Source organism: Odocoileus virginianus, chromosome 6 (genome assembly GCF_023699985.2).
Source record: "Odocoileus virginianus isolate 20LAN1187 ecotype Illinois chromosome 6, Ovbor_1.2, whole genome shotgun sequence".
In the NCBI taxonomy this organism is placed as follows: Eukaryota; Metazoa; Chordata; class Mammalia; order Artiodactyla; family Cervidae; genus Odocoileus; species Odocoileus virginianus.
In genome coordinates this window covers 63,173,845-63,192,817 of record NC_069679.1, presented here as the reverse complement: position 1 = coordinate 63,192,817, position 18,973 = coordinate 63,173,845, and the positions used below count along the sequence as shown (strand labels likewise).

The 18,973-nt window shown below is 38.8% G+C and overlaps 1 protein-coding gene across 3 annotated transcripts in view; it reads left to right on the top strand.

Moving 5' to 3' along the window:
• PPP2R5E (protein phosphatase 2 regulatory subunit B'epsilon) overlaps positions 1-18,973 on the top strand; it is a 150,268-nt gene that overhangs the window by 62,304 nt on the left and 68,991 nt on the right. For 2 of the 3 annotated variants that reach the window (XM_020914283.2, XM_020914282.2), the window contains exon 3: positions 14,576-14,772. In XM_020914283.2, the coding sequence (XP_020769942.1) occupies positions 14,576-14,772 (197 nt within the window). Of the gene's footprint in view, positions 1-2,996; positions 3,085-14,575; positions 14,773-18,973 lie in introns of those variants that run through there. The other variant, XM_020914285.2, reaches the window with a different exon arrangement.

Below are 18,973 nucleotides of genomic sequence, written 5' to 3'. Positions count from 1 at the left end.
ATGTAAAAAGTGTTCTGTAAATATTTGTGGAATGAATGAATGAATGATTGATTATTAAATTAAACATACTAGATTCTAAGCCAGTTCTGTTCTGGGAAGGCTGAAACTACCTATCATATTCCTTCCAGACTTAGCTTGAAGCCTTGTAGGAGGCTATAAAAAGTTTGCAGAATTTTAACTAACACCTTAGATCTTTAAATAACAGAGTATGTGGAAAAGAAAAAAGGTTTGCGAGGTGCTTTGAAGTGGTTCAGTACTTAATGTTATTTTTGTGGGAGGTCAGTAATGTTTGTTACAAATATGTTATTGTAAAGAACTCTTTAAGTATAAATTACTGTTATTGCTTTTAGCTAATATTTATAAGTATTAACATCTGTGAGTACTAATGTTATTTTAAAATTCAGGCTTGAAGGACAACACTGTGCAACATTGTTTATTTTTCTTTCCTTTGCGAACCTGATTGTTTGGGAATGTGTGAGAACTGGGTGTGTCCCAGTCTGGGCAATGCTCCTCCAGATGGTTGTATTTCTCATAATTTCTTGATTTTCTATCCCTGATGCTCTCTTAGGCTCTCACACATTCAATCAAACGCTGACTGTCTTCACCCTCCAGGATTGTGACACACTTCTGAAACATGTCCTGACAGATGAATCAGTTCATGTCTTGAATTGAGTCAGCATCTTCACCTTCCTTCTAATCAAATTACAGTTTTATTTTGAAGTAATCTCACTGGATATTAGTAGATCAAAAGCTCAGTATTATATTCTACAAATATGGCTTGCACAATTAGACACTTAAACACACTCACATGCAGAAGAGAGGAGGGAAGAAATCCTGCATGTATCATCAACTTATGTTTTTCATTTGTTAGGTATTTCTTAAAAAGCTGATATTTTGGAACATTTCCCATATGTCAGGCATTGTATAAAACATTTTATGTATTATCTCATGAAATGCTTGAGCTCTCACTGTGACAGAGCTACTATTCTTAGATTCATTTTGCAAAGGATTTTAAGGTTCAGCAGTGCTTTTTAGCAATAGCAATGTAGCAGCTAAAGTTTATTGAGCACCTAAAGTGTTCCAGACATTGTTCTATGTGTTTTTATTTTTATTCACTCACTTAATCCTTAAGTCAATCATATGAGGTAATTACTACTCTTAAGCTAGGGAGGTAATAGAATTCCAGCTGAGCTATTTCTATTCATAAAAGATGATGCTCTTAAAGTGCTGCACTCCATATGCCGGCAAATTTGGAAAACTCAGCTGTGGCCACAGGACTGGAAACAGTCAGTTTTTATTCCAGTCTCAAATACGGGTGATGCCAAAGGATGTTTGGCACAGTTGCACTCATTTCACATGCTAGCAAGGTTATGCTTAAAATCCTCCAAGCTAGGCTTTAATAGTACGTGAACTGAGAAATTCCAGATGTTTAAGCTGGATTTAGAAAAGGCAGAGGAACCAGAGATCAAATTGCCAACATCTGTTGGATCATAGAGAAAGCAACAGAATTTCAGAAAATCATCTACTTGTGCTTCATTGACTATGATAAAGCCTTTGACTGTGTGGATCACAGCAAACTGTGGAAAATTCTTAAAGAGATGGGAATACCAGATGGAAACACTGTACCTGCCTTCTGAGAAAACTGTGCAGGTCAAGAAATAACAGAACCGGACATGGAACAATGGACTGGTTTAAAATTGGGAAAGTAGTACATCAAGGCTGTATATTGTCAGCCTGCTTATTTAACTTCTCTGCAGAGTACATCATTGTGAAATGCCAGGCTGGATGAATCACAGTCTAGCATCAAGATTGCCAGGAGAAATATCAACAACTTCAGATACACAGATGATACTACCCTAGTGACAGAAAGTAAAGAGGAACTAAAGAGCCTCTTGATGAAGGTAAAAGAAGAGAGTGAAAAAGCTGGCTTGAAATTCAGCGTTCAGATAACAAAGATCATGGCATCCCGTCCCATTACTTCATGGCAAGTAGAGGGGTAAACAATTGAAACAGTGACAGACTTTCTTTTCTTGGGCTCCAAAATCACTGCGGCCGGTGACTGCAGCCATGAAATTAAAAGACGCTTGCTTCTTGGAATAAAAGCTATGACAAACCTTGACAGTGTATTAAAAAACAGAGACATCACTTTGCTGAGAAAGGTCTTTCTAGAAATGCTATGGTTTTTTCCCAGTAGTCATGTAAGGATGTGAGAGTGGGACCATGAGGAAGGTTGAGCACTGAGGAGTTGATACTTGCAAGCTGTGGTGCTGGAGAAGACTCTTGAGAGTCCCTTGGACAGCAAGGAGATCAAACCAGTTAATCCTAAGGAAATCAACCCTGAATATTCATTGGAAGGACTGATGCTGAAGCTGAAGCGCCAATACTTTGGCCACCTGGTGCGAAGAACTGACTCATTTGAAAAGACCCTGATGCTGGGAAAGATTGAAGGCAGGAGGAGAAGGGGATGACAGAGGATGAGATGGTTGGATGGCATCATCAACTCGATGGACTTGAGTTTGAGCAAGCTCCGGGAGATGGTGAAGGACAGGGAAGCCTGGTGTACTTGCAGTCTACAGGGGTTGCCAAGTCAGACAAAACTTAGCACCTGAACACCAATAACTGCTTTTAAGGGATTTCCCTAGTGGCTCAGTGGTAAAGAATCCACCTGCCAAAGCAGGAGATGTGGATTTGATCCCTGGGTGGCAAAGATCTCCTGGAGAAGGAAATGGCTACCCGCTCCAGTATTTTTGCCTGGGGAATCCCATGGACTGAGGAGTCTGGTGGGCCACATGCTGTGGGTTTGCAAGAGTTGGACATGACTTAGTGACTAAACAACAACTGTTATGCCCTCATTACTGAGGGAATTGATACACTGAGTCTCACCTCTGATTCTCTGGCTAGGAAGTGGCAAGGACAGGCTTAGAATCCAGCAGTCTGATTTTGTAGTCCATTGCCTTAACTGTCACCCAAACCGACAAACTGGCAAAGTGCTCCAAACTGACAAGCAGCAAACAGTGGAGGCTGCTCAGAGCCCAGACCCCCGACTTCAGAGTGTGGAACCCACAGAGGCATCTCAGCCATCTGGTAGAGTGAATGCAGAAAGTTTCCACTTGTGCTGAAGACAGTCAGTTTAATTTGAAATTGTAAACATTTGTGTAATGTTCCTTCAGAATTATAACGGACAGACTTTTGAGATAGTAGACTTAAGTGTCCAGTCTAGTGTTTATCACTCTTATTAATGCCAGATCTTATTTCTCACATTTGGTCTGCCTTCTTAAGTGGAAGATACAATTATAGAATATGTTCCCAAAAAGTTGTTTTTAGTATAACTGAAGAGAAAATATTTGTACTACCCAGTGACATTAGCTAAGCCCTAGAGTACTGCTTTGGTTGTAGAATGCCGAGTTATATCTAGATTCAGTAAAAACGCTTGTGCTTAGAGTTGCATCATTAGCATGCTTATCTTTAGGTTTCAGTGACTCTTCCTACCTTTGGTGACAGATTTTTGTGGCTAGGAAGTCAGTAGCAAAGAAGGGAGTTATGTTGTAAATATCCTCATTCTAATTGATATATCTTACCATTCAGTGTTTTCAAAATGCTTCTCTGCTCTGAAGCTGTTAAGCTTTCCAGATTCATTCTGTGTCTTTACAAAATCTTTGTATTACTGTTTTCTAAGTTTCCATTTTGGAATCATGCACTCACAGTTGTATTTATACATACATATGTACATGATATATGAACACATATGTGTAAGTTCCTGTTTGTTGTTTTATACTTAATTACTGTTTTTATACATAATAGGAAATAAGTTTTCAAATTGACTTCATTTTTCTCAGTATGGTGTTTCAAATTTGAATTTTGCATTTCGTCAAACCTTATATGTATATGGGCTTTACATTTATCTTCAATTTCTATTCATTAAGTAATATCCTTTGCATGAAGTATAGGCACATTCCACAATTAGCGAGGTGTACTGCATGCCATCGCTGGATTTTATTGTCCAGATTGTGACTTTAATTATACATATAGGCCCTTTGTTACTCTTGGGATTAGAGGTCATTTCACTGTACTCTGTCCTGTGTCACTCTCAGGAGCTTAAGGTCTCATATTTAAAACTCCCAGCTGAGGTTCAGAAATAGCATCTCTAAGCTGGCATTGCAACATTGGATTGACTCTTTTTTTGTATTTTAAATCTTTTTTTTTTTCTTTTTTTAAAGTTTAATGATGTCTTTGGTGTCAGCTCTAAGTTGTGAAATAGAGGTAGTGGTGGTTAAATAGCAGACATGGGCTTAATTGATATTAATATGATGTCTATCTATTTAATTTGTTTTTAACTTCATATCATACCGTTAAAATAGCTGAGGTTCATCTCATTCTGAACTGATTCCCACTGATGTTAATCCTCAAAACAAATGGAAAGTAGATAGGCCATTTTTTATCCCTTGTAGAACTAATCCCTGGGGAAGAGGTGGGGGGTAGTTGTGCTCAGTTAACTCAATACTTGAAAGTAATGCATTGTTTTTTCTTTTGGTGGGGGAGGGTCAGCTGAAGGGTAAGTGCTTGTTGAAAAAATGTGTAATCCCATTAATTTATTTCTTACCTTATAATCATGGAATAAGTGAAAATAGTCTTTTAGAAGATTTTTGTTACTCATATTTGAACCTGGCTGAAATTTGGGCATCAATAGTGCTGACTCTTGGACATATCCCGGAAATTTGTTCTATTAGTTACTTTTTATCAGAGTATGATTTTCATAATTTACTCCTTGTCTTAAAATCCAAATGTAGAAGAGAAGACAAATTATCATTATCTTAGGGTTTTAAAGAGATGGCCTTTGTTTAATTGAAGTTTGATATTATTAGAATAAAATTTCAAAAATTAATGTTTCTGAAAACACTTCAGAATGTATTTTGTATATGTTTTTAAAATACTAATGAAGATGTGCTGAAAAAGCAAATGTAAGCCTTTCTATACAGAAAACAGTTTTAATAGGATTTAAAATAGCGAATTTATTCGATACCGTATGCTGTAGATACGATATTTGTGAAGTAAATGGTAATTTTTTGAAAGTGCTTTTGGAAGGGACTTAACAGCCTACAGAACACTTAATTCATTTACTCCTCGCTGCACCCTGTGCAGTACGTTTTACAGACAGGGAGACTAATGCTCAAAAAGTAAGTGGCTCGTCCAGTGTCTCTTATTAAACTGCAAAAGTGTGATTCCGCTTCAGAACTGGAAGCCTTGTGTGCAGGCTCAGTGGCGTCTGACTCTCTGTGACCCCATGGACTGTAGCCTGCCAGGCTCCTCTGTCCATGGGATTCTCCAGGCAAGGATACTGGAGGGGGTTGCCATTTCCTCCTCCAGGGACAGGAGTCAAGGCCAAAGTCCTTGCTGTGGTTTTCAAGACCTGACATGATCTCCTGCAGCCCCTCATCCCTTACTCTTCTGACCCATCACCCCACTTTCCGCTCAGGCTCCAGCCTTGTTTGCCTCTTTGCTGATACTCAGATTCATCTGCACACCCTCCTGCCATGGCCCCTGGGTTTATTGGCCCTGTGCTCAGGCACTTGCCCCTCAGACACTCTCTGATGACCTCATCTTCCAGTATTTGCTCAAAATCCATCTTCCAGGTGGCTTAGACGGTAAAGAATCTGCCTGCAATGCGCAAGACCTGGGTTCAAATCCCTGGGTTGGAAAGATCTCCTGGAGAAGGGCATGGCAGCCCACTCCAGTATTCTGTTTGATTTTAAAAGTCAACCTTTTTTTTTTTTTTTTTTGAACAAAGTGTTAGAAAGTGAGACATAATCTTTTTATATAGTAATAGGGGCAGATGGTTCAAAGAACTTAGGTTTTTGTCAAGTAAGCTGCACTTTTTTAAAACATTCATAAATACTGTGTCATTAACAACCAACCTAGTTTTAAAATTTTATTTATTTCTAGTTTTCTTGAGATATAATTGATCTATAACATTGTATAAGTTTAAGGTGTACGGTATGTTGATTTTCTATGCTTATATTTTGCAAAGTGGTTACCACCGTGATGTTACCTAACACCTCCATCTGGTCACATAATTACATTTCTTTTTTGTGGTGAGAACATTTAAAATCTGTTCTTTTAGCAGCTTTCAGGTATATAATATAGCCTTATTTACTATTACACCATGCTTTGCATCAGATCCCCAAAACCTGTTTATCTTATAACTAGAAGTTAATACTCTTTGACCATCATCTCTCCATTTCCTCCACCCCTCCACCTCTGGTAACCACCGTTCTAGTTTCTGTTTCTTTGAGTTTGACTTTTTTAGATTTCACATATAAATGGTAACCTCCAATATGTCTTTTTCTGTCTGACTTATTATACTTATTTCATCTTAGTTTTAAAATTTGCATTTTGTGACTTGATATTATTAAAATATTAGGAAATAATTTATTCGATTAAATATATTAAACTTTTTCCTTTTCAGTATAATTTTTTTTCTAGGGGAATAAAGCTGTAATTTACCATTGAAAGTAGAGGAAAATAAGATTTGGTTTATAAAGTCAACCTGCATTTGTTATGTACCTACCAGTAGGTTCCAGAAACTTCTTTTGGGGGCTGTTAAAAGAGGAACAAGACACATGATTCATTGGCTTAAAAAAAAAAAGTGGTCCTAATGTAATATGGCAAGTCCTTGAATGGAGTTATATGTAAAGTTTTACGGGGGGTTTTTATGTGACGGGGTTTCGGGACTTCTTGGCTGCTATAAAGTGAGATAGTCTTATACTCGTGCAGGGTGTATGATTATCTTCTCAGTGTTTACAGCTGTCTGAATACAGTTGAAATTAGTACAGTTGTAATTAGTCATTACAGCTGAGGCTGTTATCCACACTACTAGAGAAATGTTGACACAAAGAAGTGATGTGGCCCAGAGGTCCCCAAATGCAGAAGACCAATTGGAAGAGTTGTTGCTGGTACTGGGCAAGATGAAAAATAAGTAGAAGGGAAAGAAGATTGAGAGAGAGTACATGACTGTGTGTGTATGTGCTCTCACGTGTGTAGATGTGTATGCATGTGTGTACGTATGTGTGGAGAATTGTGTGTGCTCACACGTGTGTAGATGTGTATGCCTATGTGTACGTATGTGTGGAGAATTGCCACCCTCCTTTTTAAGGAAGGATTATTTTTTATTCTAAGTTTGAGCTTCCTCTTCTTTTTCTGTCCTTAACGGTCCTTTCATTAGGAAATTATAGTGGAAATAAGTGGTATCTAGTTATTATTTTAATGTCTTTTCCTGAAATAGAAGAAAGTCAACCTCTTCTTTTTAATAATTTTACTGGTAAAATCTTCAGAGGGAGACACTGTCAGGTATACTTTAGAACATTCTATAATTCTTGCAGCTCTTATTTTATTTTTTTGACGTAGCCCAGCATGCTTCAGGAATTCCTTTTATTTAAAGGGCCTTGGTTCCTGTTTTCCTAGTCTCATCTCTGCAAATGGTAATGAACTGATAGTAGAGAGACTGGGTTAGTCAGAGTCTGTGGTGGCTTCTATCCTGAGAATAAGTTTGGTGGCAGAAAAGTAATCTACATCTGTAACTAGGCATTTTTAAATGTTTTATTTTTCTTGTTCTTACAAGTTATAGTGCAGGCCTTGGCATTAGAAGGTAGAGCATGAGGGAGAACTGTGAAAAATTGGAAGCATGTTTATTAGAAGTTTTGTATGTGTGGGTGCATGTGTGTGTTTCCCATTTATTCTGATTAGAACACAGTGTTGAAACAATATGATAACTCTGAATCCTATGGTTTTGGTGCTGAGGGCACAATTCTGCATTAGTGGAGACCTCTGGGTGTTGCTTGTAAACTGGCATGTACATATTTGTCAGCTTTGGGGAAAGGATAACTGGAGAGATCCATGAAAGAGTAATAACACATGTTGATTGTCCAAATTATTATTTAAAACTTTGTCCCCCTGCCATTGTTTACTTATGTTAAAGTTTTAAAATGTGTAAATACTTGTAGAAAAGTCTATCGGATTTTCCTTTACTTTTAGATACTTTTCTTAAACAGATAACTAGTCATGATAGTTTATCCATTGCTCCGGTGGTGGTGGTAGTAGTGGGTTGCTTTTCTTTATCCCAGTCATCGTCATCATTGCTATTGGTGTGGGCACTGGATTAAGACTATCTGGGTTTGGATACTAGCTACAACCCTTAGTAGTGGGTGATATTGGGCAGGTGACTTAGCTGTCTAGGCTCTGTTATTTATTTATTTTTTTTTTTCATCTGAAAAACTGGGATATTAACAGTGGCCACTCATAAGATATTCTAGGGATTAAATTGGATAATGTGTGTCAAGAGCTTAGTACAGCGCTTTGCAGTAGTGAATGTTCCTTATCATTGTCATCATTCTTTTAACCTTAAAATATCAGTACTGGTCTTAACTGCCTTTCAGTTTGTTGTTTAATACTTAACACCTTGGTATTCTTTTCATACTATTTTTTATTATTGTAGTAGTTCTATGTGACATGTTTTTGAATCTAAAAAATGTGTGTGCTAATAATCACCAAAGTGTTTTTTTGACCTTTCTAATAGATTGTGAAGAGTTGTGAAAGCAGCCAACTCTAAATTCACATATTTATAGTCAGTGCCAAGAAGGAATACTTTCACTGTTGTAGGTGTTGCCAGGGACCTTCCTTTGCTTGAAAACCAGAAGTTTTCAGTGTTAGCTTTAAATAAACTGAGGGCAGATTTCAAAGGTGAAGGAGATGAAAGAAGGATTTTAAAGTGATTACTTTAAAAACAGTGGTCTTCAGCTGTGGTCACACATTGAAATCACACCAGACACTTTTATAAAATATAAATACCTTGTAGTGGAAGCATCATCAACAATAAATGTTTTTGGAGCCTCTACTTGGAACACAGTAATAAAATAATTGGAATGGTCAGATACTTAATACTTATTTTAGCTCACGTCAGTTTCTTATTTGCTTATTTATATGGGACTGTCTTGTGTCACCAACATGTTATGTTTGGGTTCAGTTTATAGGACATGAAGTCTAATTTTATTATTTGGTTCATTATAAGGATTTATAGTGGTCTTATTTTGATGAAATATTGTTGGCTATATCTGATCTTTTTTTTTCAAGCATCAAAAGCAGTTCCTAATAGAAGCATAGTTCCATGAGTAAAATAGGATTCTTTTTAGGTTTGTTTTTGAAGTAGGTATGACAAAAGTGGGGGCTTCCCTGGTGGCTCAGTAGTAAAGAATCTGCCTGCAGTGCAGGAGACCTGGGTTTGATCCCTGGGGTGGGAAGAAACCTGGAGAAGGAAATGGCCACCCACTCCAGTATTCTTGTCTGGAAAATCCCACGGGCAGAGGAACCTGGCAGGCTGCAGTCAATGCAGTCGCAAAGAGTCGGACACGACTGAGGGACTAACAGTTACTTTAGGTATTTTACTGCATCTGCTCACACACCCCACGTCAGTCTTCAGCGCTCAGGCAAGCTCTTCTCAGTGCTGTGAGACCAGTTTTCTGTAAATATATTCTCATATACCCATACGGATACAATTCTGTGACTTTGTTGACGTTTTGAAGGGTCATGTGTAAGGGGCTGATAGCACTCTTGGATGGGGATGTGTTTGCCCTAGGGAAAGTTCTAAAGGAGGAGGTGGAGGGATCAGAGACCACATTGACATGCTGAGTGCTTTCGATTTTTTCTGTTGTTGTTTGAGTGAGTTGGGGAAATGGATGTAAAAGGGCTACAGGAGTAATAGCTTAGGGTGTTTTCAGGTGAAAAGCATTGTTAATTTAGAATTTTTTTTCCAGATCTTTTGAATGGACATAACTGATTATAAATATTATTCATTAGGAGCTCAAACAATGTTACTGCTTAACTTCCAGTACAAACAAGACCATTTTATGAAAATATTTATCTACATACATTTAAACAGCTTATGTGTAAATGCATTATCAGCCCACATCTCTTATTTTATTTTGTTTTTCTAAAAACCAATCTGCTTTCTTCCTGTGAGATCGTGGCTAATGAATTTAATGATGTGGGCTTTGTTTATTTACTCAGTTGGCATATTTATTTGCAAGTTGCAATGATTTTCTACAATTAAGTTTAACTGGAGTCCCAGAGTACCAAACCCAAAGGACATTGAGCTCATGTTTCATTTCTTCTGCCTTTGCTGCTTTCTTCTCTGCAAAGTCCAAAATTGAGTCAGGCCCTCAGAGAAGATGGGCTGATATTGGGTCCATGATTCTGTGTTCCAGACTTTAGAAGGGGTGGAATAATGTAAGCTCTTGATTAGGGAGGAAAGAATGTTCTTCCAGTTATAAACAAATAATAAACATCCATCCCTTGAAATCATAATGAGGGTGAGTGGTATGTGTGTGTGTGTGTCTGCATGCATGTATTACATGTATAACTAAGTGTGTATAACACCTGTTGACTATTCTTTAGATATAAGGAGAATCTTTGGCTCTTAATCTGAACTTGCATCTTTTCTCTACTGTTGAATTCTGTGCCTGTTTTCCCATTACTTTGGGGCTTGTAAATTTTAAAATTCTTTGGGTGTGAACACCTTGGAGGTGAGAGTAATCAGTTCAGCTTACTAATGAAAATTGATAGGAGGATGCTGAGAGATGGTGATAGAAAAAAACGTGTGAGAAAATGACTAATGCTGAAAAGGAAAGATGAGGACACTACAGTTCGAAATGCAAGTGTCATGAAGTCGACCATTTAACTGGTCATTACATTATCTTCTTGGGTGAGGAACATATTCTGGAAATCAGCTTGAATTCTAGGAGTTGTTCCAGAATAGTGGAATCTGACCTTACGAAATCTTATCAAGCTAAGATCATTAGATCAGTTAACTCTTCCCTTCAAACAAATACTAACATTGGATGGATGGGTTGCTGTGCTAATGACCTTCATGGTATTATATAACCACTTACTGATTCTTCATTATTTATGGTTATGGTTTTATGGAATCCCTCTCCTGGGGGTAGGGACGGTCTGTTGGGGACGGAGGTTCCCATGGAAGAGGGACTACACAAGCACCCACTGCCTGGCGTGCTTTGGGACTCTGCAGTGACCCTGAGTTTTTCTAGTTTACATTTATTTTGAAATGTCTATAATTTTTTTTTCTTCATATAAGTTACTGAATGTTTCCATTCTCAGGTGGCTTGGATTTAGGAGGTGGGTAGTTTTGAGTTGCTAAAATCTAGTGTTACTGCGTGTAGCCAAAATGTACTGCTTGTCTGATTTCTTCCTTTTGTCATTTATGAGATTTTCTTTATGGGCTAGTACCTGATCCTTTTTTTACTCATGTTTCTTTAAGAAAGAATATTTGTATCTGCTCCTGGGACTGGTTCTGTAGACATTAAACTGACATCACTGGAACCATCTGCGCTGCTCAGTGTTCTGTCTCTGATCCTGGCCGGTCCTCGCTTTTCACGTTCTCCTCTTTTACATCCTGCTAGAACTAGGGGAGATGAGGGCAAGGCGCGTAGGGCAGCACAGCCATGTGGGGCTGTCTGAGGGCCAAACCAAGAGCCCTGTGCTTGGTCCATTGTGGGTTAGGGCATCCTTCAGCACAAATGAAAACACAATTTTTAAATATTGTTATAATGGGATTGGTTCTTTGAGGACACCATTCCCTTTTTTTCTGTCTTGACTCTCCTTTTTTTCTTCAGTCTTGATTATCTAAGTTCTTACATTTAGGGGAAGGAGGTTATTTTAGAGGAATTTAGTCTGTGATAAAGGATAAAACATAGCTTGTTGCTGTATGTGTTAATCTCTGGGAAATGGGCTGGCGGGGTTCAGCACCATACTTTATATTGAGGGTATGTTGGAAATTAATTGGTTGTTTTCTTTCTGTGTTCTTCCTCTTTTCTCTTTGTGCATACCCTCTCTATGGAATATGGTATTACTCCCGTGTTTCACTGAGTTTGATTGTTGCACAGAGTGAAGAGTTCAGGCTCTGGAGTCAGTTAGCTTGAGTTTGAATCCTTTCTCCACTGCTTATTAGCTCTAAGACTCTGCGTAGGTCACTGGATCTCTCTGTGTCTTGGTTTCCTCATCTGTTAAGTGGGAAATAGTACCTCTTGCATAGGGTTGTTGTTGGGACTGAGTGACATATAAAATATGTAAAGTGCTTAGAATATTACCCAGTATTTGTATCCAATAGTGGTCAGTAAATGTGAGCTAATTATCATTATTGGGCAGTTGGATAGCCTGCTTCACATTTGTCTTTGACATTGTAGCAATTTGGATTAAAAGAGAATAAATTTCAGTTGTTTAAAATTAAGAAAGAGGACTAAATGTTAACTGTCTGCATTTTTTTAGATAGCCAAATGTGAATTATTTGAGTATCATTGCACTGATCACAAAGAATAATCATCGTTGTCACTACTTAAATGATGATTTGCTTTTTGGAGGAAAAACTGTCATTTATACAATGCTTTTATAATGCATATGTGCTGAGTTAAGGAGTTCTCTTTGTACATGGTCTGGTTTTTAAGCTTTATCAAAATTACTGTATCAAAAATAAGATTCATTAAAATTTGTCCTAAAGACTTTAATGCATTAATAAGCCTTTTCTTGTTCTCTGTGCAGCGTCAAAACTCTTCCGCTTTGAGGTGTGGGATCTGATTTAGAATTTAGAAGACTTCAGTAATTAACCATGATGGTTATGTTGATGTAGTTAGCCATTGGATAAGGATATATAGTCATGTTGATAAGCAGCCTTGTTTAGTTTTTGTTTGTTTATGTAAACACCTGAAGGAGATAACAATTAAAGAAAACACTTGGTTTGTCTGATTTAGTCCTTATAAAGCTTAGATGTTTTGAAAGTGTTAAGTTTAGGGGAATAGAATAAGACATCTCATGGCTTAATTCAAATTCTTTGATGCTACTAAATCAATATGTTAGACTTTTGGGGGAACTTTGGGGGGTGGTGATGAGAGAGGCAACTGGTTGAGAATACTTTGTAAATATTTAACTTGTTTTTGCTGAGAATAGCAGTGGTGCTGTATACCTTTAAAAATGATCAGCTGTTTCTTCTTCCCTTATATCTGGTAGAGAAATGTGATACTTTCAGATACCGTTGTGCTTCACCTAAAGTTGACATCAGTTTTGGGGAGAATGATCCATGAGGTCCCGGGTCCATGGGCTGGCACTTGGGTTGTGGGTTGTGAGGAGGGGGGGGGCCTGGAGAGGAGGAGCCAGGTGGATCCTGTGACTAGCAGTCTAGCCCTGTCTGCCCCCTGCTGGGGCTGCTGGTGACTGTGTAAGATGGGTGCTGTTAGCCTTTGCACTCACTCCAGGAATCAGGTGGCCCGTGCTGCAGGGCCATCGCAGTGCACTTCCTGGGAGATTGGCAGCTGGGGGTGGTTGCAAGTGACTGGACAAACATGGTTCCAGCCCCTCTTGAACTGTACAGAAGGAAGACGGGAGTGTGGTTAGAGATGCGGCTGCTGTGCCTAGCTTCACAGCTCATTCATTGTGGGACCGCCGTGATTGTTTCTAATTTTCTTTGTGAAAAATGGAGAAGAATAATAATGATGGCACCTGCTTACCTCAGAGAGTGTTCTGAGGATTATGAGTTAATCGCCTTGGATGAAGGCAGCAGCAGTTCTCTTGTCATAATATCATTACCTTTCCAGAGAAGCTCCAGTTTGGTGGAATAAAGTAGTAGAAAGAAGATAGAAGTGGAATGAACTATTTACCATTAGTTGGTGTCCTTCAAGTCCAACTCTAGGTCAGGTTTCCATTCTAGCTGGGGAATTTAGTGTTGAATTTCTACGTATTTTTTAGCGACACCAAACCAAATGTCTGACCTGCTGTTTGTAGGAAGAGAACAGATGTGTATTCTGAGAACACATTAATGAACATGTTAGTGGTTTTCTCCCCGGTAAGAGGAGAAGATGGGTCAAGAGGGAGAGCCTGGGTTTAAGTAGAGTTTGCTTGCGTTGTCCTATTACGGATAGGACTCTTTCTGAGACTCTTTTTGAGAGAGTCTATATTGCTTCATTCTGTTGATCTTTTGAGTGTCTTTGACAAGAAAGCTTCAGAGATACCAAGCCAAAACAAAACAAAAAATATAAATACTCACAACAGTTGCCTTAAATACCAAGGATGTCAGCGTGAAATTAAAATGAATCAACTGACATTTCTACTTTTAAATTTTTTAGTAAAATTAATTTAAACCAACAGTGAAAAATTCTGTGTCTACCTTATAATGGAACGTTTGATCTTTTCCAGTGTTTTTGGCTTAAGAGTGTAGACATTGGGATGTTTTTGGTTAAAATTTGCTTCAACTCTCTAAGGGCTCTTGGGATTTTGGTCAATCTTTGGTGGCGAAATAGCAAATGCTGTCAATTGTGTTGGTACCATGTAGTTTCTGAAGACAAGGTCTCTGAAGTAGTGGATGTGGTATTTCCTCCTGTCCATGTGTAACTGTTTTAAAAGAACACTGTTGTCATGTGAATTCTTATTTTTTTGAGCTTGCTTTTGAAGTTAACTTTCACAGAGAATTCCTGTTACCTAGAAATTGATGACAGACTTACACCATTTCCTTTTTTTTTCTTAGACGTTCCATCCTCAGAGCAGCCTGAACTGTTCCTAAAGAAACTTCAGCAGTGCTGTGTCATTTTTGACTTCATGGACACGCTATCTGATCTTAAAATGAAAGAATACAAGCGCTCCACTCTTAATGAACTGGTGGACTACATTACAATAAGCAGAGGCTGTTTGACAGAGCAGACTTACCCTGAAGTAGTTAGAATGGTGAGTTTCTTTTTTTCGCCGCGGACACATGTAAGCACCTTCCATAAGGACGCACAGGTGTATTTACTGCAGAGTCAGGTCACGGGAGGTCACCTCCACAAATGAGAGCCAACCTTCTGAGAGCTAAGCACAAGTAGTCGGCACAATGCTAGAATTTGAAGAGCATGATTTCATGAGAATGAAATCCAGAACTTTTCACCTACAACAGTGTTGGAGGAATCATTGACTTCAAAATACGAAACCAAGATTGCCAGAGTGTTACTGGATTTCTGGCATTGGGAAAAGAAAAGACACAGGAGAATCAACAAAAGTTTTAGATCTGTGTTCAAAAAATACACAAGCCTGTTGGATGCCTTGATTTCCGCCCCCCCATTCATTGTGGTATATTAGAAATGGCTTTAAACTTCATGAAATTGTGATATGTAGAACCTAGATAAAGCCTCTCTTGGCTTTATAAACTAATCATTCATTTTATAATCTTACAGTCAGGAATGATGTCTTTCATTAGTTTTGAACAGCGTCTTGTACTTTGTGTGGTTGTTAAGAGTTATGAGAAGAAACATTATTAGTATAATGTAAGAAATTATGTTCTTATTGTATCAATAATTATATTAGTTTTTCAAAAGCTGAGCCAAAATACAGTCTGCTGTTAGATTTCCGTGGCTTCCTAGAAGATCTTGGGTCTAGAGAACACAAGCTAATTGGAGGTGGTGGCTCTGGTCTACTAACTCCTGAAATTATGCCGAAGAGATCTAAGGGGGTCGGTGCATCATTGGGAAGCCCACTGGGGAATCTGGCTCACCCTCTGTGTACTGCTGAAAATGTATTTAGTCTTTTTGTGTAACTTGTATCACTTGTATTCAACAAATGCAGAAAAGAGACATCTGTGATGGAGTAGTTTTGGTTAAAAATGAATAGCTTTCAGATTTGGGAAAGGACCTAAATTATCACAACTTGAGAAACTATGATACATATATGAAGGTCATTTCAAAACAATATCCAGTATAGTCCTCAGATCCATATTGGAGTGTATATTGCATTTATTAATTTACAGGAATGTAAAACAGTGTTTTGTACATTAACTGTTCACATGTTTACACTGTGGCTCTTGAGCAGTGCTTCTCAACCGGGGGTGATTTTCCCTGCCAGGGCACCTTAACATCGGAGACGTTTTTGGGAGCTGCAGTCAGGGTTGGGGCAGGGTGCTACCAGCATCTAAGGGGTGGAGGCCGAGAATACTGTTAAACCTCTTAAAATGCACAGAACAGCCCCTGTAACAAAGAATTATCTGGCCTCAAATGTCAGTAATGCCACTGGTGAGACAGCTTGGCTCTAGAGTTTGCCTGCTCTCCAGCCCTCTTACCCTGATACCTAGGATCTTCTCTAGTCCACCTGCTTCTTCAGAGCATAGTCCCTTGGTTTTAACCTACCTGTGTTCTCAGCCAACAGAGTTATCCTCCGTTCATAACTTTCTCTGCATCTTTCCGTGGATAGTCTGTGAATATTGAAGCATATCCAAGCCTATATGTATAAATATTATCTTTTGTAAACACACAAACGGTAGTATACTATACACACTCTCTGTATCTTGCTTTCTTTGCTTGCATAAGTACATCAGTACATACAAAGCTGCCTCATTCATTTTTATAGCTGCATTTCATTGTGTGGATGTGCCATAACGTGTTTAACCATAACCCCATGAATATCTTTGTACGCATATCAGTCTGCCCTTGTGTGAGAACATCTATATATTTGTGGATTTGTTCTCTAATAGCCTGTCTTTTCCCTCTTCCTGGACCTTTGTGAATTCCCTGGCCTCTAATTTTGGTTCCCTCCCTTGCCTTCAAGAGCTGGCTTAAAGTGCTACCATTGGTTCCTGAAAAGTCCAGTGTTTTCTCCTTCCTTCAGTTCTACCATTTCTTGACAACCCAGCCTTTTAGGTTCATTGGCTGCTCTTTAATCCTTTCAGACATTTATTTGATTTTTCTATTTAGATTATAACTACTTCAAGGGGTCCCTAGCCTTTGGGCCACAGACTGGTACCTCCTGTCAGATCAGCGGCAGCATTAGATTAGAAATAAAGTGCACAATAAATGTAATGTAATTGAATCATCTTGAAACACTTACCCCCGCCCTCTAGTCCACGGAGAAATAGTTTTCCATGAAACTGGTCCCTGGCCAAAAAGATTGGGGACCGCTGAATACTGCTCAGCAGGAACTATTGCCACGAACATCTCTGTGGCCTCTGTAATATCCTAGTCCAGGCCTACCTGGAGATTGATGAATGAGTGAATGAAAGCATGTTCCCTCTTAAAATATGGGCATTTCATGCTCTCAAATTATGATGAAGATATTGGATTTATTGGATTATATCCAGTTTTAAACCCAGTATGTGGCATAATTCAAAAATTCATTCATTCCTGTGAATCATCTTGGTCCTAAAGCAGCTTGTCTCAAAGGAGAGACTGTTTTCTCTTCTCTTTTACCATCCATCCCCCCCCGCCATACCCACCACAACCCTCAAACCTCAACAAAAAAATGTAAAAAAAAAAAAAAAAAAAAAGACTCCTGTCATTTGCTTGTGAGTGTATACCTTAAAATGTACTTAAGTCCTGTTTTAGGAAGTTTTGAATCTGTAGCATGCCTGCTATTCTAGGGCATTAGATAATTGACTTTGTAGATGATAGTTTAGGGTGCTAGGAAGTGTAATTTATTTTTCACATCTTGTGATTTGTGAAATTGCTACTAATTTTACATGATTCTCAGACAGCGTGGGATTTAAAGAGAAGGAAGTAGTATGGTAGAGTAGAAAGAGAAAGGGCTTTGAAACCACACAAACTTGGGCTCAGATGTCAGCTCTTGGCACACTTACTTGCTCCATCACCTTGGACTGAGCCCTCCGTCTCTTAACGTCCTCAGTTTACGTGAGGTCCAAGAGATGGGTAGGATGGAGGGAAGAGTGGCTACAGCCCCTCCCACCCTGCTCCATAAATAGTCCGCTAAGGAAAATTATTATGCTTTGTTTGTACGTCTAGGTTCTCACCACCTCAGATACACATACAATCTAGTAAACAGGGATTTACCTCTGTAAGAAAGGTTGGAACTACATCCCTCCTTATCCTCTATTCCCTTCCATTTTGCCACCTGTGAGCCCCTTGTATGTAGAAATCCTGGTGCTGTTACTGCTGATTTTCGTCATCTGTATTATACCTACCCTTTGGTTACTTTGTGAGGATTGGAGATGACATATGTGAAGCTCTTGGGATAATCCCTAAAGGGCTTCCCCAGTGGCTCAGTGGTAAAGAATCCGGTCCACTGTAGGAGACGGGGTTTCATCCCTGGACTGGAAAGATCCCTGGAGAAGGACATGGCAACCCACTCCAGTATCTTGCCTGGGAAATCCCATGGACAGAGGAGCCTGGTGGGCTGCAGTCCATGGGGTTGCAAAGAGTCAAACATGACTTACTGACTGAAGAACAACAGTAGTCCCTCACACATGGCAAGTGTTTAGTCAGTAATACTATTACTAAACTTGGATGATTTCATTATTAGGTACTTGACTTTATAATCATTGGAGGAGCCCAGAGTTCCTGTTTGCGGACTTAAAATGCGCTATTGGCTAGATGTGTTATATCCCACTGCTTCTGGTCTTCAGATGCTCTAATTCCAATCCTGCCTGTTGAATAGTCACTGTTCCCACCTGTTCCTCTTTCTTATTACTGTAAAATGAAATTGCTTCGGTAGGATTAGTGAGAGAAATGGTGGTACTTTTAATGAAATATCAGTGAAGTTGATAGCTAGGTTTTACAAACGAGTATGACTGATGCCTTAAGGTGGTATGTTCTGATGTCAGCATTATTACCAAAACCCGATGGGACTGTTCTGAAAGCTGCTGTTCCTGTTAGGGTAAGAAAAGAGTGGCAGATGAAAGAAATCTAGGAGTTGTAGAACCCATTTCTAACATTTAAATAAAGTCTAGTTACCACCTACAGACTGTTAGAATTAAGAAATAAAAATGATTCTTTATGTGTAAACAAAAGAAAACAATATAGAATGTAACTCACCTTCGGGTAGTGTGGGTAATGGAATAGCCCCAGATAAAGTGGAAGCCACTGTCCTCATTTCTTATCTTCCAATTAACACTGTGAGACTTGGGTAAGTTCCCTCTTAAACCCCTCATTTCTCCCCTTGTAAATGAAGG